Genomic DNA, 20,292 nt, shown 5'->3' with positions numbered 1-20,292 from the left:
TCTGTCTTGGGCTGAAGCACAGTCTCATGTGGGAGACAATGTCAAGATGGGTACTGTCTGCCTGAAGCCTTCCTTTGGCTTCGTGAGTGTGTTTGGTCTGGGCACGGGGCAGGCTAGAAGTGTCAGGGTTAATGCCCCCAACAAACAAGGGACAAGAACTGGTGGATAAACACTCCACTCTCCTCATTCCTCCTAAGGGACAGCTCTGGGGTGTGTCCTACACCATCTATCAGAAGTCCCCATGGGACTGTGCCCCAGAAGCCCACGGGGGAAGCGGCTCAGTATCATACACTTCGTTGGCTTTCCTCCCTTCCCTCCCTTACTTTCTACTCCCTCAACTTTCTACTCCCTCACTGTGCTTCCTGAGATCATCTCCCAAGTAAACTACTTGCTCCCAAATCCTTGTCCCAGGGTGCACTTTAGTGAAACCCAAACTAAGACAAGGAGTATATACAATTAATACAGTGCCCGCTACAGGTGAAGTTCCAGAATCGGTGAATCTCTTAGTGTGTTAGGGAGGGCCACTGCTGGTCGGAAAGCCTGCTGATGAACACTTGCAACTTCCGCTTCTCTTGTGTAATATTAAGAGTCTTTTTGACTCTCTCCTTCCCAGCTCTGTGACCTGAAATGTTTAAAAATGGCCCAAATTGTCCTCTTAAAAAAAGATGGGAGAAGATTAGGGTTGCTGCTTCTAGGACTGGACTTTTAGTAAGGGCTAAGCATTCTGTCTACAGGGATAAAAGGAGGAAAAGAAGCAAGGTGAGAAGCACTGAGACATCTGTTTGACTTTTGTAAACACCAATTCAAAGCCTAGACCATGCCTTAGGTTTCCCTGTGTGGCAGATCACCCAAAAATGTCTATCCACATGCTTTTCCAGGGCCTTTCCATTCCCCTTCTCCTTGAGCCTCAAAGGACACCGTGATTTGTTTTGACCAGAGTACTTCAGAAGTGACAGTATATGACACCCGAGGCTAGGTCATGAAATGCCATGCACTTTTGTCATATTCTCTGAGGATGCTCACTTAATCCAGCCACCATGCTGTAAGGAAGCCCAAGCAGTCCATGGAAAGGCCAATGGGGAGAGAAACCAAGGCTCCGAGTCCAGATGAACTCCTAGTAGAGAACCAGCACCAACTTGCCACCCATGTGAGTGAGCCATCTTGAAAATAATTACTCTAGCCTCAAGTTGAGCCCCCCCAGCGGACAAAAGCAGAAGAAAAAACAAGCCCTCTCTGCTGAACCCTATCCAAATTGCACATTTTTGAGCAAAATAAAAGATTGTTATTTTGAACTACTGAGTTTTGAGGCAGTTTGTCACGTAGCAATAGGTAACTGATACACTCAGTTTCCCCAGAATGGAAAGGTGACTCAGAGTTTTTTTTTTTTTTTTTTTAATGTTACTTTTTAAACTTATTTATTTATTTTTATTTTTGGCTGTGTTGGGTTTTCGTTTCTGTGCGAGGGCTTTCTCTAGTTGTGGCAAGCGGGGGCCACTCTTCATTGCGGTGCACGGGCCTCTCACTATCGCAGCCTCTCTTGTTGTGGAGCACAGGCTCCAGACGCGCAGGCTCAGTAGTTGTGGCTCACGGGCCCAGTTGCTCCGTGGCATGTGGGATCTTCCCAGACCAGGGCTCGAACCTGTGTCCCCTGCATTGGCAGGCAGATTCTCAACCACTGCGCCACCAGGGAAGCCCGGTGACTCAGAGTTTTTACCAGAACCTTTTTTTTTTTTTTTTCTGAAACCACAGTATATTTTTCCCTTTTTGAGGTCTGTAGTCTCAAGTTCTCCCCTGTACCTCCATGCCCCTATTTCTTTCACCACTTCCGCTGGAGCAGTGTGGAATGTTTCCCTTCTCACCAACAGCAAGAGCCCTCATGTGACTGTAAATATTTGTTAATTGATAGATAGGCATAATGTTCCTCTTATCCCATCCAGGCTGGTTTCCTTGGAAACCTAATTTTCCATGGATTCCCTTGACTCCCTCTTGCAAACAAATTTTATTAGAGCAAAGACTGAATCGTAGGTACTTTGAGTAAACTTAATAAATCCAAGGACCCATGTGGTCTAATCTTGGAGCAGTGTCTCCTTTAGTAGCTACAGACCATCGAAAAAGCAGCTCTTTTCTTTGTCTTTCAAAACATAGTAATAGAGATCCCTTCATAACCCACATAACACTTTCTCAACCCCAATCACTAGTTCCTTTGTCCCTCACAGCTGCTTTGGAACCTTTTACACACAAATGATCTCTTGAGCCCCAGAATCCTTTTGGGTTCTTTTCCTCCACCCTGTCTTCTCTCCCCTTCTCCCAAAACCTTGATTTAGTCTCCAGGCCAGCAAGGAATAATTTCTTCCTACCCTAGGAAGGTGAAGGGGACAATTTAGAGGGATTCTGAGCAGGCAAATATGGGTTTCTTTTTAGCAGGTAGATTTCTGAGAAGAGGCAGGAGGAAAGGTTGCGACCAACAATTTTGATTTTGTCTCAGTATATTATAAAGCATCCATTTCAATCTAACTAGCTAATGAATACCGACAAAAAGATAAAAAGAAGAAATAAAGACAAACTTTATGTTAATGAAAAGATGTGCTTCGAATCTACCATGAGAACTTGGTTTTTGGATATCATCTTACTATCAGACAGTCTTCACATTCTGTAGCACCAAGGAAAACGTAAAGCACACTTCTGGCAACAAATTTGTTAATTGGCCCAGAAAAACAAAATTTGGAGGGATAAAATTCCTGCTTTAAGTTCAATTCTCTTTGTCAGCTCAATTAACCAATTTTTTTGTCTGCAGTCACCATTTCTGGCTCTCTTTCTTCCTATGTTAATGGGAATGCTCAAGATGAGTAAAGGCAACTCGATGATTTCCTGGTAATGATTTTGATTCTGAAGAGGTATTTACAATCAACCATTATTCCATATTTTAAAATACCTCTTAGGGATTTTCTTTTCCTTGGCACTGATTTGCTGTGGTCCCTTTTACCCATTACCAGGCCCGCAATGGGTCATAATTCTGAGTCAGGAAAGAAATTTACCACTTGGGCTAATAGTAGAAACCTTATTTAACAATAAGTACAAGTGCAATAGGAAAAGTAAAATTACTAACAGACCTTCTATTCTCTGAGTATGAAGATACTCAGGAGTAGCTAAAATCAATCAGTCAGTCATTCCCTCTTCCCCTGCAGAAAATTCCACATTTATTCTTAGTTTCCTCACTACCCTCTCCAACCCTTCCCTTGGACCAGGACCAAGAGCATCACCTGGGAACTTGCGAGAAATGCAAATTCCCTGTCCCTATCCCAGACCTATGGAAACAAACTCTGAAGTAGGACCCAGGAAGCTGTGTATTAACAAGCTCTCCAGGTGATTCTGATGCCCCTAGATTTTGAGAACCACTGCCTTAGACCAGCGGTCCCCAAGCTTTTAGGCACCAGGGACCAGTTTCATGGAAGACAGTTTTTCCTCAGACGGGGGCAGGGGTGTGGTGGTGGTGGTTCAGGCGGTAATGCGAGCGATGGGGAGCGACAGATGCAGCTTCGCTCGCTCGCCCGCCGCTCCCCTCCTGCTGTGCGGCCCCGTTCCTAACAGGCTGCGGACTGGTATCGCTCTGCGGCCCGGGGGTTGGGGACCCCTGCCTTAGACCATATCATTGGATCAGAATGGCTCAGCAACCTGAAAGTGAAAGAACCTGAGTTCTCTTCTGTGCTTCGCTTTAGTTTACTGTGTGGCTGTAATCAAGTCCCTGCACCTCTCTGGACCTCAGTTTTCTCATCTATAAAATGAAGGACATGGAGCAGAAATTCTTTTAGGTCCTTACCAGCTCCAGAAAGAAACAAAGTCACTGTCCTCAAGAGCTCTGGCCGAGTACTGTAATATCCTGCCATATGATTCCCTTTTTTCGAACATGTCAGTTTTTTTTTTTTTTTTTTTTTAAGTTTCAGGAAAGGCTAACCCAATCTTGTCAAGATGACTAAATACTTTAAACATCTAGAAGCTGTATTTAAAACGTTTCTGTCAAGACCAAGTCATTTGTTAAAGTCGCCGGTGAATGCTCCCTGACAGTTTTCTCCCCCAGAATTTACCATTTCTCAGCCAGAAATATTAATTCATCTGATCAGTCTGGCAATCTTGATGGGCAATTATTTTTTATTTGCCCTAAGAGTAGATTCATAATTCCTTCCATTCAGAAGAATATTCTCCCTATACAAAAGTGACTCAGCATTAGTTAGAACTGTTATTAATATGCCAACCTAGCCTATTCTATTGGTAGGAATGATGGATCAACACATTCTTGCAATAATATTAAAACTTAATTTTGATGACAAATGTTACATGAGATTTATATTCTCAGATGGTACTATGATATGCATTTTAAAAACCCTTCATTTTTTTTTTCCTGCTGATAAATGCAATTTAGTATTTTTGAGCTGAGACCAATCTTAAGCCGAGACATAGAATATAGGGCTGGGCGCTCTTTGCTGAATTTCAACAAATGATTCATTCCATCAATTTGTCAAACTTCAGAATGTGACAAGCAAGCCTTCTATGAAACAGATAGGCTTTCCAGATGGGATGAAATCCTGACACAAGTAGTTTTGAAATTAGCTTAATCTTTCATTTACTGAGGGAACGGGGAATGAAAAACTGAGGTTTTTACCCTGAAGAGTCACTGATCATAGGAAAACTACAGAGCTTACAGAGTCACAGTGAAAAATGGTTCAGGATCTGGAAACAGAGGAGGAGGAAATGTATATCGTGTGAGGGGAAAGTCCTTTCACATGGCCCTTTTGCCTTTAAAAAGAAACACTAGAAGAAGAAACTAAGACATTGCCTGCATAAATGTCACAACCGGATGCAGGTCAAGTCAAATGGTCCACAACTAGGCCAGTTTTCATTCCAACCCTCGGCACCGTAGGATGGCAAAAAACAAACATGGGAAGAGGAAAGCCAGGAACAAAGGACCTGGATCCTCACCAAGCAACTACTCTGAACACGTTGCTCCCGGACAAATGGACTTGTGAGGGTGTGGAGGCCGGGCTTGTTTCAGGTCCCCTGGACAGGGGCTGTCTGGATGGGAGTTGTATGTATATGGGCCTGCTGCTTCAGGTAAAGCCCCGTAGGGGTAAACCAGGAGACTATTCCTCCTTTGTGAGGTATTTCTGCCACAGGGAGTAGTCCACCCAAGGGCCTGTGTTCCCTCTCTTTATTCAATAAATATTTGTTGAGCACTTAGAGCACTTACTATGTGTCACACACTGCTCTAGGGGGCGCATGATGGTACAAAACAAAGATCTCTGTCCTCAAGGAGCTTAGATTCCTGCGTGGTATGGAGGAAAAAGTTATCACAGCAGGCCCGAGACTGCCCTTCTTAGAGAGGCCTGTTTGCAAGGCTGGCCTTGGCTGGCATTTGAGAACTTGGATTTCTGGACAATCACGCCCAGGGCTAGTAAAGGTGTGCCTCAACTGTTCGTGCAAACAATATAGTTTATTCTGAACACCTGCTTTCCTTCTGGGAGTCTAGAATTTTGATACGTGCTGGGCAGAGGGCGCCCACATGACCAGCCCCTAGTAAAGACCCGGGGTGCTGAGTCTCCAATGGGCCTCCCTGGAAAACCACATCTCCCATGTGTTGTCACAACTAGCTGCCAGGGGAATGAAGCGTGTCCTTTTTGACTCTGCAGGGAGAGGACCCTTGGAAGCCAGTGCCTGGTTTTCCCCCAAATTTCACTCCGGGCACCTCTTCCCTTCGCTGATTTTGCTTTGTGTCCTGCCGCTGTAGTAAATCATAACCATGGTTATGACTGTGTACTGAGTCCTTTGAGTTCTCTGAGTGCATCAACAATCCTGGGGTGGTCTTGGGGACCCCCAAAACACAGGAGGAAGAGGTTCAGAAAACATGAAATTAATATGATAAATGAGTATCTAGTATACTAAAAGGTGATGAGCATTAAGGAGAGAAGAGAATGTAGAGCAGGGAAGGAGGGTTGGGAGGTTGTGGGGAGGGGCACGGTATTCTGTATTAAATAGGAGGGTCAGGGCACGTTTTGTAGAAAAGGCGCCATCTGATCAAAGACCTGAAAGAGGTGAGGACACTAGCCAAAGTGATGTGTGAGGGAAGAGTTTTCTAGGCAGAGGGCACAACTCATGCAAAGGCCCTAACGTGGAAGGGTATCTGTGTGTTTAAGGAACAGTATAAGGAGGCCGGTGTGTCTGCAGCAGTGAGAGCCAGGGGGAGATAGGCAGGAGATGAGGTCAGAGAGGTGAGGCCAGGAAGGGAGGATGCCCAACATATACGACCTCGTAGGCCACCATGAAGATAACGTGAAATAAAAATGAGCAGGATAACTAAGATGAAGTCAAGGGTGGGTAAATACACAAAAATATGTACACCATGGACCTTCATAGTTGGTAAGTAGGCTGTGTATTTGTGTTGGTCTGAGGGGAAAAAATCTCAGGTGTTGAGTCACTGTATTTCAATCTTAAGGCAAGAACTATGGCAAAAGCAACCATATTGGGTTGACCCTTGAACAACATGGGTTTGAACTGCACAGGTCCACTTACACGCAGATTTTTTCCCAATAAATACATACCATAGTACTACATGATCCGAGGTTGGCTGATCCCATGGAGGTGGAACTATGGATATGGAGAGTGACTGTAAAGTTATAATGCAGAGTTTCGGCTGTGCAGAAGCTCACTGCCCCCAACCCCCATGTTGTTCAAGGGTCAACTGTAATTGCTTAATAATTGGGTTAAATAATCACTATCCATTTTCGGCTCTTCATGTGAACAGCAAACAGCAAAAGCACATTACTGAACACCACCACACTGTTCTGGCCTCATTCTGTAGTTACATACATTTAATACCTAGCATTGGCCTTCTGGGAAGGGCAGGAGGGTAAATGGCCTATGATACCCGTGAGGTGAAGGAAGCTGTTGGGGACTGTTTACGGCAGCCCTCATGAGAGATGCTGAAGGCAAGGGGATGTGGAAAGCTCCTCAGCACCTGCCCCACCCCCTCTCCAGCACACCCACCTCCCCACACCTCCCCAAAGCCTAGAACCCTGAGAACACACATCCACACCCAACACACGACTTCATGCTGCCTCTGACATCACACACTGACAGACTGCAAGGCTGGCCAAAGTCTTTCCCCCTCTGCATCCCGGCCCTTGCAGTTTTACTTTGTAGTTCCTCTCATCAAGAGGTGGAGTCCAGCTGACTACCCTTTGACACTGACTGCCCACGTGACTTTGCTTCAGTCAACAGGCGCGGAAGTCGTGATGCAGCACTTCCGAACCAAAGCCTCCAGAGGCCTTGCGTACTTCCGTCCTCACTCTTGGAGTTCAGTCACCCCAATCACCCCAGCCATCAGCTAGCCAATGGAAAGACATACGAGTGAGGCCACCCCAGACCAGCCAGTTCCAGCTGACCTTTCGCTCAGTGCAGACACGTGGGCAAGCCCAGCCACGATCAGCCAAGCCTGGCCCAGACCAGCCAAACCACTAGATGGACTCGGAAGCACTAAATCATAACCAAAACAGAAGCCAGGAAGTTTTAAGGTTCTTTGGCAGCAACAGATAACTGAGACACATGCCCAAGCTTGAATGTCTCTGCAAAAGCTCTCCAGATGCCTCCTGACAGGGGCTTCAAAGTTGAAATCACTGCAGAATCTCTCACGGGCTCTCTCAGGACAAAGGCAGGTCTGACAACCATTTCAAAGCCGGAAGGACTTGGAGGGAGGCCACTCACTTTAAAGATGGGATGCTTAGCTTCGGAAAACCATTACATTTTGGCTTGAGAGTCAAACAATTGTCACGCGGCTTCTCCCTCTCTCTCTGGCTCCCTAGGAGAAGAGCAATTGAAATGTTGGAAACAGTCCCTGTTCAAGTACAACAAAGGGCAGATTCTCTCACAGCTCAGGGAGGCTGGCCTTTGGCAAAGCGGGGAACAGCAGGAAGGGCACAGACGCCAGAGCAGCTGAGAAAGAACTCAAGGCCTGGGTGAAATGCAGGCAAGCTGCCCAGAGGGGAGACTGGCAGCGTTTCAATATCACAGCCTCATTTTGTAGAGCTCAGAGAATATTCTCATCTCCCAAGGATAACAGAGCTGCCCACTTCACTGTATGCTTCTTGGGCAGCGACATGTCAAGTTAATTGAAAACTTGAAGGTATCCATGCCCATCAACCTCCATGCTTTTTTCATTCTCCTCAACTCCCCACTTTTTTTTTTTTTCGCTTGACTGCTGCACCAGGTATCCCCTTCTAATCATTGTGCTCTGAAAAGAAAAGGTCAAGATATTTTGAGTGCCTTTTGAAGTCACACCAAGAACTCTCTCAACATGAGTCGAAGAAGTACAGTGAAAGCAGGCATAATGTTCCCATGAAAACGGGGATCATAAGATGAGAGACGAACTCAAATCGAAGCATCACAGTGGGCTGCTTCAATCTGCGTCTGTTTACTCGGTACCACGCACGGTGAGGAGCAGGACAGGACACACTCCTTGCCCTTTGGAGTCTGAGGCCTTGGGTCTACCCTCAAAGAGCCCTCTGCCCTGGCAGAGCTCTGGACCCAAAGTGCCAAGCGCTATGATGGAAGCAGGTTCCAGGTTCTAGGCAAACACAAAAGAGGGAGTCGTGCTTACAGGTCTGTCAATAAGGGCAGAGGCACCGATGTGAAATCAGAGCACAGCACTCCGACGTTCACCTCTTCCAGGGTGTGTGAGCTCAGGTCATCCATTTGGAGGTACACACGGAAAACCCTAAAACTCTACTTTGTTTTATCTCTGCCACACAATCCCACCAGGACCCCAACGGGCCTTTAGACCTGACACAAGCTATTCCGCATTCTCTTTAGAAAGCAGGAATGGGAAGTCTGTGTAAGAACTAATCTCCTGATTCAAGACAGAGCAAAAGAAGCACACCCATCTCTCTTCCCAATCTCCATCTTCTGCCAGACTTTCTATGGGAATCTGTGAAACACTTCTATAGCCTTTAGACGAATGAAACAAAATGAAGAGTTGTCTTTTATTGCACTTTTCTCCTCCAAATTCTAAAATCTGCACCACACAAATCATCATTCCCTCTCACCCAGTGACCAGGCTACAGATAAAAATGTATGAGCTAATGCAGAGCCAGAAAGCACAGAGAGAGAGGATTAAACAACGCAATCACCTTCAAAATGTTACAAAGCCAAGGTGAAAGGCCTGATCTTGACCATATACACACACTGTTTTTAATCAAGAAGGAGAAATACATCACCCTCTCCCCCACCAAACCGTATTTTCCTTCATCTTCAAAATAAGAGTGAACTCCTAGCAACTAAATTATTTTAATAAGGTTAAATGAAGAAGAATTAAAAAAGCAGTTACCCAGCTCCACAGTGGGCAAAACCCTAATCTAATGCAGGTCTAATTAACTCTAATTGATGCAAAAGGTCATCTAAAAATCAACAGAAAATATATAGTAACATCATTGGAAAGATAGTCATTATTTAAGAATCAATGCCCAAAGAACGTTTCTAAAAGGAATATAATACCCCCAATATGTTCATGTTCCATGTTGCTTCATTCTTTATCAAAAGACCTTATCGACTGCTCCTTATCAAGAACTGAATCTTGAAGTGTCCCAAGAGGCAGTCTAATTATAATTAATAGTACAAGGGTTTTTTTCAAAATCTTTAGGGATTCATTAAGCTGACAACAGAAGCTAATACCTGAACTGTCAAATACAATTGCAGGATAAGGGGTACCACCATATTTATGACTTTGGAAATTCTGTTGTTGAATTTCCAAACTACTCTGTGTGTACAGTGTGATGTCTATTACCTTTCCTTTTGATTTTAGGTGTAATTTGTGCCTTCAAAACCCAATATGTATATTTATCTCACCCGGAGGAAATGGAGTTTGGATGTTGAAAGGCTGTTTGACCTTTGCTTCTTTACTCTACCAAACCCACCCCCTACCCCCAGCAGACAGTGGCTCTCTCTCCTAGTAGTGAATATTGGATTCTGCTAAGAACAAAGTTGAATCACAGAGGCAGGGACATTTTACTTCTAGTTACTTTAGGTGTGGCATATAGTTAGTTGCTTACCCAATATCCATTTATCCCTTCTTTCTTCCTAACAGAAACCCAGCAGTTTTCAAGGTGGCCCAGATAAATGAAAGCTTTCCCAGTCTCCCTTGTGTGGCCATGCAAGCGCCCTGGTCAACAGATATAAGGAGAAATGTGGTGATGTCTTGGACAGCTTTTGCTTCCCTGGTCACTTCAGACATACTTAGTACAGCCTTCCCTCTGCTTCCTGCCTTGAATATAATCATGGTGTCTGGAGCTTCCCCACAGATTCTGCAACTATGACCTGGGAAAGACCCTGACAGCACCAACTCATTTTACAAATACCAGCAGCCATCTAATGCCAGACCTCTTTACATGTTAGAATAATAAGCCTAATCTGTTTAAGCCACCGTAGTCAGGTTTTCTGTCACCTACAGCTAAAAGCACTGGTAAGTGATACACTTGGCCAGGAAAGGAATCCAGCTTCCACCCTCAGATCTGAGTAGATTTCGTTGTTTGAAATAATCCCTGTTAGGTTATGGTAATTTGCTCCTTGGGAATAGAAACATATGAGCGCCTCGCAGTAAGCAATGGCCGCACACAGGCTCTAATAATATCTCTCATCACTGCTGTTTCACCCAAGACCAAAGCAAGCAATGAAACCGTTTTATTAAAGCAGTACTCGGTCTCATGCACCACTGATCACTGATCACAAGCTGAAGTTTACAAAGGAAAGCTGTGGCCTTCTGAGGACATCATTAAGTAGCACAGCACAGAGTCTGCATCGTATCTCTCTCCTTGGGATTTGGGGTTTTCTTCTGATACAACGCTATGGAATTACTTTCAATATGACATTCATGACAACTCTTCCCTCAACAGCATTTCTTTTTTTTTTTTTTGGCCGTGCGGCGCCGCTTGCAGGATCTTAGTCCCCTGACTAGGGATCGAACCCGTGCCCCCTGCAGTGGAAACGTGGAGTCCTAACCACTGGACCGCCAAGGAAGTCTCCCAACAGCATTTTCTGATGAAAATAAAGTTGACCTTTCTAATGACCAAGGTAAAAAGTTCTTAAAGGACACAGACATAAAAGCAGTAGTTGCTGATCTGAATACTGTCCACGGAGTAAGCAGAATGTTTTTTACTAAATGAACATAAAGAAGCAGGCAATGCCTTTAGGTGACCAGGCTGAGCTTCTGGGTGAAGAGCTATACCAGTACCCCACTTGCTAGTTTGCAAGAAGGGGTACTCTATGAAAGCACACTGTTCAAAAGTGTTCAGCAAAGGACCATTCAGTGGAACACTGGCATCACCTAGGAGCTTCTAAGAAATGCAGAATCTCAGGCCCCATCCCAGACCTTTAATAGATTCTCCAGGTGATTCAGATACATTAAAGTTTGAGAAGCACTGGTTTAGAACACTAAAAATGTTCCTAACATAACACCTGAAATCAGGAGATGTTAATTACTCCCACCCCAGCGAATGGCAGGCATTGCCCAATATTCAGAGGGTCATAAATGTTGCCTGTGGACCTTGCAAGGATTTACGGCACTTGCCATGGCAGCAAGAAGGAAATTTACTCTGCCTGCGGCACCAATGATTAACATATTTGACTCACCTAAAGATATTAATTTTCTCCTAAAGGGTCATTTATCAAGGTCTCTGAGGTTAATACATATTCTTCGAGATGACAGTGATAACAAGAGTTGTTGCTGGGAACTATGCAGTGGATATGCAATACCAATTTTTCATGAAGATGCTTCCTCCTGTCTCACCTCAACAAGGCAACACAAATAGCTCAGAAGTCTGGTGTGTGGTCTGGTTTATACCACTGGAAAGGGTTATCTTGGGCACTGGTGCTATTTGATCAGACCCTAAAATGCTGTCAATGGATTGTCCATGGTATTATCAAAAGAACTGGAAGCTTATTTATACCCAACCATGGCATCAATTCACTGAAAAAATAAAATGCACATTTTGCTCTGAACGGTGTACCAAGGAATGGAGATTAAACAAACTCAAGTTTAGAGAAGTTATTCTAAATTCATTAAAAAAAAAAAGGGGGCTTCCCTGGTGGCGCAGTGGTTGAGAGTCTGCCTGCCAATGCAGGGGATACGGGTTCGAGCCCTGGTCTGGGAAGATCCCACATGCCGCAGAGCAACTGGGCCCGTGAGCCACAACTACTGAGCCTGCGCGTCTGGAGCCTGTGCTCCGCAACAAGAGAGGCCACAATAGTGAGAGGCCCGCGCACCGCGATGAAGAGTGGCCCCCCGCTTGCCCCAACTACAGAAAGCCCTAGCACAGAAACGAAGACCCAACATAGCAATCAATCAATCAATCAATCAATCAATAAATCTTAAAAAAAAAAAAAGTGATCACTGGAAGCAGGGACTTTCCAAGAGAGCATCAGGATTTCTTGTCCTACAAACCAAGCCGGAAATCCTTGGCGATAAGCTTTCTGCTTCCAGCAATACGGTAGTCTAGGGCAGTGGCTCTGGAACTGTGGTCCCTGGGACAGCAGCATCAGCATCATCTGGGAACTTGTTAGAAATGCAAATTCTCACACTCTATCCCAGACCCACCTAAAACCTGTTTAATGAGCCCTCCAGGTGATTCTGCCCGAAGTTAAACTTTGAGACCCGTTAAGATCAAGGCTATCTACCAACTATCATTGGTGAAAGACCAATTTTGTTTATTTCTAATACATAATGAACCGATGTTTTTGTAAAATAACATATTGATATATTGCCAGAAAATAAAATTAAAAAGACATATGAAATATGAGTCCCAATTTTTTTTTATTAGATCCAACTGACAAAAAAATTACTTGGTATAATTACTAAAAAAGTTCCTAAATGCTTAACTCTCCATTTCTGTACTTATATCCTTTTAGACCAGGAACAAATTTGCAGAATGGCACTGGCCTGCAAGCCACACTTTCACTAGCACTCATCTGGATACTCAGAAAGGCCTTTCCCTATAACAGAGGAACTGCATAATTTTATTGATTCTAAGATGCACCATTTTAAAAAAAATTTTAATATCTCTGTAATTAAAATGTACCTCAAAATCACTATCTGCCCAGAGGCAGTAGGACTTAGCTCTCCTGGTCTGTGCATGGTGCATCAAAACCTCCAAAATGGGTGTCAAGCACTTGGAAAAATGCCAGAGACAAAGTGGAACACTTTTTAAAGAAATGCTGCATCACCAGTGCTTTTGACAGCACAGAGGATGATATTTTGCAGAAAAATCACAGATGCTAGTGACTCTAAGGAGAAAGTAATTAAAGCCTGTTGTTGTATGAATGTAAGAAAGTGTTGTGAATATCATAAACCAATTTATTTTGCTTATATTTTTCTTCTAGGTATACACGAGTGATATATGATAAAAATCACTGTCTAAATAACTCTAAACGAGCTCTTTCAATAAGTGTAAAATGCTAGTGATAAGAAGTATTATGTCAGTTTAATGGACCTTTTTTTTCTTTCTTACTGGTACGTGAAAAATGCATCTTAATTTGGCAGAATCTTGTAATTGATTAAATACCGCATATCCTTTATGAGACTTATTTACCAGTATATAGTTAGGCTCAAATACAGCAAGGGGAAGCCCCAAGTCCCCCTAAAAAAGCAAAACGAAACAAAAAACTTGAGCAGAACCATATGTGATAAGCCAGGCAAGGTCGCCCTGAGGGCAAATGTTGCTATCTCCTGCATCAAGCTGGAGACACCAAGGAAAAAGGCTAAAATGGTTCCAGGCTGGCAGTATCCCTGAATCCCAGAAGCAGCGAGCACAGATCTCTGCAAAGAAGCATCCTCAATTTAGACACCACATATTAAAATCAACCAAATATATGTGCATGGTAGAAGATCAAGGACCCAAGGAAACATGCCCCCATAAGGGACAGTATGCAGAAACCACAAACAAGAAAATGACACCATCAAGGACTTCCAACATTTACATTACCAGATATGAAGTACCCCCCAAAAAAATGCATTAAATGTTCCCCCAAAAAGGTCAAATCACAAAACTTAACAAGCAATATGAAACCATGAGAAAAGCTCAGCTGGAACTTACAGAAAAGAAAAATAAAATTGATAGATGTAAAACTCAACAGATGGGTTTAATGGCAGGTGAAACACGGCTCAAGGGAGAACTGGTGAAGTGGAAGATAGATCTAATGAAGTTACCTAGAATGCAGCACAAAGAAATAAGTAAATGGAAAACATAAAAGAGAGGATAAGCAACATGAAGTGATACAAAGATGGAATATATGTGCATCTGGATCTCAGAAGGACGTAGAGTAGGGGTAACCGGGCCAGAGGAAAGTGAATATAAATGACATTGGAGGAAAAGAAACCCAGGACAGAATGACAGGTTATTTATAGAGAAATGACAGAAGTTCACAATTCAATTTAATCAAGGTTTATGGATCATCTACTGAGGGCAAAGCCATATGCAGGCTAGGACATGGGGGTGGGGATGGTGCAGAAAACTTGTATTTTCCCCACAAAGGGCTTCCAGCCTGGCATGCTTAGCCTCTGCCCTGCACCTTTCAAGCCTGAACTTCTTGGGTTACCACAGCTGAGGCTGGCACTGAGACTAGCTGATTTGCTCAGGCTAAGAGATGGGTTTTGTTTTGTGTTTTGTTTTACTCTCAGAGCTTGTTCTATGTCCTGGGAGCAGGGGCCAGAGCACCTCAACTTGATTAGTATAAAAAGAGAGATCTGGTTTGGCAGCAGGGCAAAAGAGAGGTCTTAATAAATGTCTTTGTGGATCAGCATTGCAGACTGGCCCTGGGCCACCAGTCTTGGGGCAAGGAGTCCTTCTGATCTGTTGCCACCTGCGTAGCCTGATGGGTCTCCCACCCTGCCATTCCATTCCAGAGAAAAGCATAGAAAGGGAAAGCAGCAAGTTTAAGGAAAACAACTGGGGGAAAAAAAACCCCCACGAATTTGAAAATTGCCTGCCGCCAGACAGCAAGGTCTGAGGAGCAGATGCAAATATAATGCAAATGATATGTAAATAGCCCTGTGGCCTTCTCAAAGGTTTTATACAACTGGAAGGGCCCTTGGGAAACCGCTAGCAGATAACAGTGACTCAGAAGCAGAGTGAACTATTTCAAGACAACTTGGTCACACAGCCCTTTGCTTCCCTGCTAGCACAGTGCAGTCTTTAGTAATCTTTTTTCTCACTTGAATTAACCTCACCTGCTATAAATGAAAACAAAAATCAAGCCTGCCTCTGTAGAGGTTATCTAAGTTAATTACACTTTAAAAACACTGTGTGCCTTTAATTTTTCTTCAAACGCCGCTCTCGCCCAAATAGAGCCAAGTTAAATGTGTCACTTCCTCCCTAGAACAATATTTGGCTCCAGTGGGTTATGAATGAAAGTGCCTCTCTTTCAGTTCTAGTTACTATGATCCTTTGGAGGATTTTTTTTGCCTACTCTACAGGAACTGGCACATTCTCTTCTAGTATCCACACGCTGTATTCAAAGTGAATCCGGAAAAAAAAACCCACCCCATATGTAGCTGTGAAATCCAATTCACTTCAAGGAGCCACTGGAAAGCTATTCATTAAGAAAACCTGCCCTGTCAAGTATGCTGTCGTCTTGACAATCCTAAAGACGCACTTGAAAATGAAAAAAACAAAAACACATTGAATTACAATGGGGTAAAATTCTGTCTACATTTATTTAAAAGAGGACACCCCATCAGATCTGCATTTTATAAGAGCCATGAAATGAACTGAATAGAAAGCAACACAGGAAGCACATCAGACCTATAGCTGGGCAGTTATTCTGGGTTACAGACCTGGGGGTCGCAGAAGCAACTTACCTTCACCTTAATGATGGGAACAATAATAGCATAATCAGCCCCCCAAACTTCTATTATTTTCTAGTACTCTAACATTCGAGGGTGCTTCAGCTTTTGACAGGAGGGTCAAAGGAAGGGAAATCTCTTTCATTTGGGAAAAAAAAAAAACAACTCACTTGAAAGGGCCTCCAGAAAACTACTGGGCAAAGAGGCTTTTGGGGAGGTGCCGCGTCCGCTGTAAAACACCAGCAAAGCGCAAAGGCTCAGAATCCCAACTGAGAGACTGAGAGTGGAGGAGGGGGGGAGAGAAGAGGGAGAGGGAAAAAACCAGGAGATAAACCTCAAATAAACCTCAAGAGACTCAAGAAACGACAATGTCAGACAAAGAGTAACAGAGAGGTGGAGAACAGCCAGGGGCGGTGTTCCCGGAGCCGCGAGTCCGGGGCAGGGCGGCGGGTCAGGGCCGGGCAGGCGGCGAGCGCCGCCTCGCGGCCGGGGCTGCCTCTTACCTCCTGGGCGAGTTTCTGCTTGAGCACGAGCGCGGCGCACAGGTAGCCCGCGCGGCCCACGAACAGCTCGTCGGAGCCGCACTCGAGGAAGGAAACGGGCGCGCAGACGGCGCACAGAGACCGGAACTTGCCCAGCGGCTGCACGTAGTCGGACCGGCCCAGGGCGTGGTACACGAGCGTGGCCACGGCGTACACGCCCGCGCCCCCGAGCAGGAAGGCGGCGCGGGTGTCGGCGTCCGGCTCGCCCCACTCCTCGGCGCGGGCGCACGCGTCGATGAGGCGCTTGGCCGAGCGCAGGTAGCGCTCCCGGGCCCCGGCGAAGAGCGGGCTCTGAGAGACGTGGTAGAGCATGTAGGCCACCCCGGCCACGCCGCCGTACAGCCCTCCCTGGCAACTGCTGGCTGCGGCCGCCGCCCCCCGGCCCTCAGCGCCGCCCCCCAGCGGGGGCAGCTCCTGGAGGATGCGCTCGATGGTGGCGGTGACCAAGGGCGCCACCGCCTCCTCGCACTGGCCCGCCAGCAGGCTGCCCTGGTAGTCATCGAAGCGGTTGGCGAAGCAGCGCTTGGTGTCCATGCTGCCGCCCGTGCCCCCCAAGGCCGGGCCGGGGTCTGCCGGAGGGCGCGCCCTGCGGTCCCGCGCACCACCTCTCGCTCTTTGAGGCACTCGGATGGCGGTGGGTGCGGCCGGAATGGAGCGAGGAGGCTGAGACGGGAGGTGACAAGAGGAGGCGGGCGCGAGGAAGGAGCGCGGAGCGGATTGCCAAGTGGGGCACCGGATTGCCGCGAGGCTCCCAAGTGGCCCCGGCGAGCGCGGGGGATGCGCGTCTCACGCTCCCCTCGCAGAGGCCGCGCCCTCGCCGAACCCGCCCCCTCCTGCGCCGCCGCAGCTCGGCCGCCTCTCCTAGGGGCCGAGGTGATCTCCGGCAGGACCCACGCGGGGGCCGCGCCACTCCTCTCGCTCCGCCCCCGGCTCCTCCCCTCTCGGCGGAAGGCCAGGAACGCGCGAGACACCGATGCGGAACGCTGAGGCTGGGCATACGCACACCTGGTGGCGGAGGCGAAGACCTCGAGTCCCTCGTGTACTCCAGGGTGGCCCTCCTCGAGTCAGCAGATCAGCATCACCTGGGAGCATGTTAAAACTGCAGCAGCTCAGACTTCACCCCAGACTTAGTGAATCAAAATCAGCATGTTTAGCAAGATCCCCAGGTGATTCGCATGCACAGTAAAGGTTGAGAAGCCACTTAACTAGTAGAGGCTTCTGGGAAAAAACTGAGCGCTCTCCTGAAACTTGTTTTTCGTCTTGGTTAACTTGGCTTTCTCATGCTGAGTGTTTCATCCCAACGGCTGAGGGATTTGAATACATCACGCACGTTTCGTGCAGTAAAACGGTGAAATGCCCCATTGGGTAATTTTTTCTCGGCCTTGGCTGTCGTGTTGTTTTTCTTGGACTATCCAGGAGTAAAAGTTCAAAGAACCACACCAGGATAAGGTAAGGGATGGGGGTTCTTTCTCCTACTCTAGAGACCGCCCCCGACCCCCATTCATGAATACTGAGCGCCCCGTAAATGTCTTGAGGCCATTAACTAGTGAATATAAGGGTAAACGCTGCTGAGAATTTTAATTAGGCGTTTTGACCCTTTTCTGTGTGTCCTTAGTTACTTCCTTCCCTCCTTTCCTTCCTTCCCATGTTTCTTCCCTTCTGCTCCTCCCCCCCCCCACACCCGCCGCAGGCGTATTGAGTGTCTCCTATGGGTCCTGGACCCTGAAAATAGATGGATAAACAAAATAGACATGGTCCTAGACCTCTTGGAGCTTACAGTCCAGTGGGAAAGACAGAAAATGAACAATTAAACAAATGAATTGCCTTTCTTTTGCTCAGCTGTTTTGAAATAATTCTTCCTTTCCCAAAGTGTTGACTAGTGAAGACCAAAGAGCTCACCTTTCCCAGGGGTATTTGCATTTTGATAGGGACGGTGCAAGACACAAAAGAATGAGTGACTCATGGAAAAGTTTCTGACTCTTTGTTGGGAGAGCAGCAGCTCCACTTACTTGAAAGGCCAGTTTTGCTTGGAGGTAATTTTTTTCCTCAAAAGTGTTAATTGTCGCAATGATTTGGAAGCAGAGATTAAATAGGCTGTCCCTCTGTCCTTGCTTGATGTATTCTGGAGAAGGAGTTCAGTTTGCCAAGATGACCGCCAGGACTGACACATCCATAGAGCGGATGGTATGGCCTCCGTTCTCCTGTAACGTGCCGAAACAGGTTCATTTTTAATTATAATAACAAAAAGCTAAGTCCACTTTTAGGCAGGGAGTGTGATGGGCTAACGGTATCAAAGGAGCATCTGGAATGTTCTGTTTCTCCTTGGGGCTTCTTCCTCATCCCTCAGTCGTAGTAGGCGTTAGGAGTGATTTTTGCCCCTCTGGGCAAGGAGACATCAAATGCAAACCTGCATAAGCAGAAATGAAGCCTTATTCTACTTTATTCCTCCCCACCTCACCCTCGTCATGAATCTAGAGGCAACTCTGTTCATTCTGGCTCTGATTATCCTTCCACACAGCCCAGCACCAAGGTAGCACCAGCAGCAATGAAAGGGACTTGGGCTGATAGCCTTCAAAATAAAATGGAAGCAGGTCTCCGAGAGAAGGAGCTCTGCTTTTTTCCCACTTGTGTTCCCCTCCCACCTCCTGCCAAAAAATGCTGCATAACAAGCAATCACAGAATCTTGTAGCGTATAATAATAAGTTTATTGCTCATGCGTGTGGGATCTTGGCTGCGCTCTGGGGGTGGGCTGGCTGTTGCTTGGGGAGACTGGGTTGACTGGGCTCTGGTCCACATGTCTCATCCTCCAGCAGTTCAACTCCGGCATGACTGCATGGCAATGGCAGAGGGGCCAGAGCACAAGAGGAAACATGCAAGACTTCTTTAGGTCTGGTCTCAGAGCTGACACACTCTTGTCTGCCTTATTCTATTGGCAAATTACATCAGGAAATACAGGGTGTCTTTATGTAACTCCAAAGCTGCATGACAAAGGGTGTGTATACAGGGTGGGGTGAAGTATTAGGGTTCCTAGGGGTTTCTTTTCTGCAGTGATGCCCACAAGTAGAACAAAGGTCGCAAGATGGATGAGAAACAGCCTGGTTTGGGAGAAGCAAGAAATTAGTGGTATCTAGAAGCCCTCTTAAACTCACAGGACAAATTAACCCTTTTACCTGTAAACTTCTTTCCCAAAGACCTTGCCACTTTGTTGCACAACTACCTGGCAAAATCTCAGCGCAGAACCTTCTTCAGGGAGAAGTTAGCTAGTTAGACCACGTGAAGCCTCGCCTCTAACTGTCATTTACTTAATTTGCAAGCAGTGTTGTTTATTTTAATATCATGACTCCACTAGAATATACTCTCCGTGAGGGTAGGGCTTTTTGCTACATTAATTTACTGATCTGCACCAAGAGCCTGGAATAGTCCCTGGCACATGTAGTAGGCACTCACTAAAAGTTTGTGAAATGATGTATGAATTGCCATAAGAGAACCGTTAGCAAGGTCACCTGGGGTGTAGCATGCAGTGAAGCCTTTATTGAAACTTTAGCCTGACCTGATTAAACTCCCACTGTTTTCTTGGATCCTTTTGCTCTTTTGAATGTGAGGATGTAAACATTCTGCAGTTTCTGCCTCCTTACTTTGTTTCTCCACGAAGTCTGGTGACCTCTATACTCTACCTTGAATTCAGTGACTTCACACATTGTATTTTTAATAACTAACCCTGCGTGGGAGATTATATTTTCCAACTACGGCCCCAACAATATCTGCTCTGCCACATGCTCCTCTACAATGTGACCTTGACACTCCTCTCATCAGGAGGTAAGGTATGTGCCCCCTGAGTGGGCTGAGAATCTGAGTGGGAATCTGAGTGGGCTTATG

At 45.9% G+C, this 20,292-nt stretch overlaps 1 protein-coding gene across 1 annotated transcript in view; it reads right to left on the bottom strand.

The window, feature by feature from the left end:
- Positions 1–17,070, bottom strand: part of LANCL3 (LanC like family member 3) — a 73,082-nt gene extending 56,012 nt beyond the window's left edge. Inside the window, exon 1 of the mRNA XM_057538346.1 lies at positions 16,378–17,070. Within this exon, the coding sequence (XP_057394329.1) occupies positions 16,378–16,950 (573 nt within the window). The 5' untranslated portion in view covers positions 16,951–17,070. The remainder of the gene's footprint in view (positions 1–16,377) is intronic.
- Between the last annotated feature and the right edge of the window lie 3,222 nt (positions 17,071–20,292).

This window comes from Balaenoptera acutorostrata, chromosome X, assembly GCF_949987535.1.
Source record: "Balaenoptera acutorostrata chromosome X, mBalAcu1.1, whole genome shotgun sequence".
NCBI classification, from domain to species: Eukaryota; Metazoa; Chordata; class Mammalia; order Artiodactyla; family Balaenopteridae; genus Balaenoptera; species Balaenoptera acutorostrata.
This window is presented reverse-complemented; position numbering and strand designations above follow the sequence as displayed.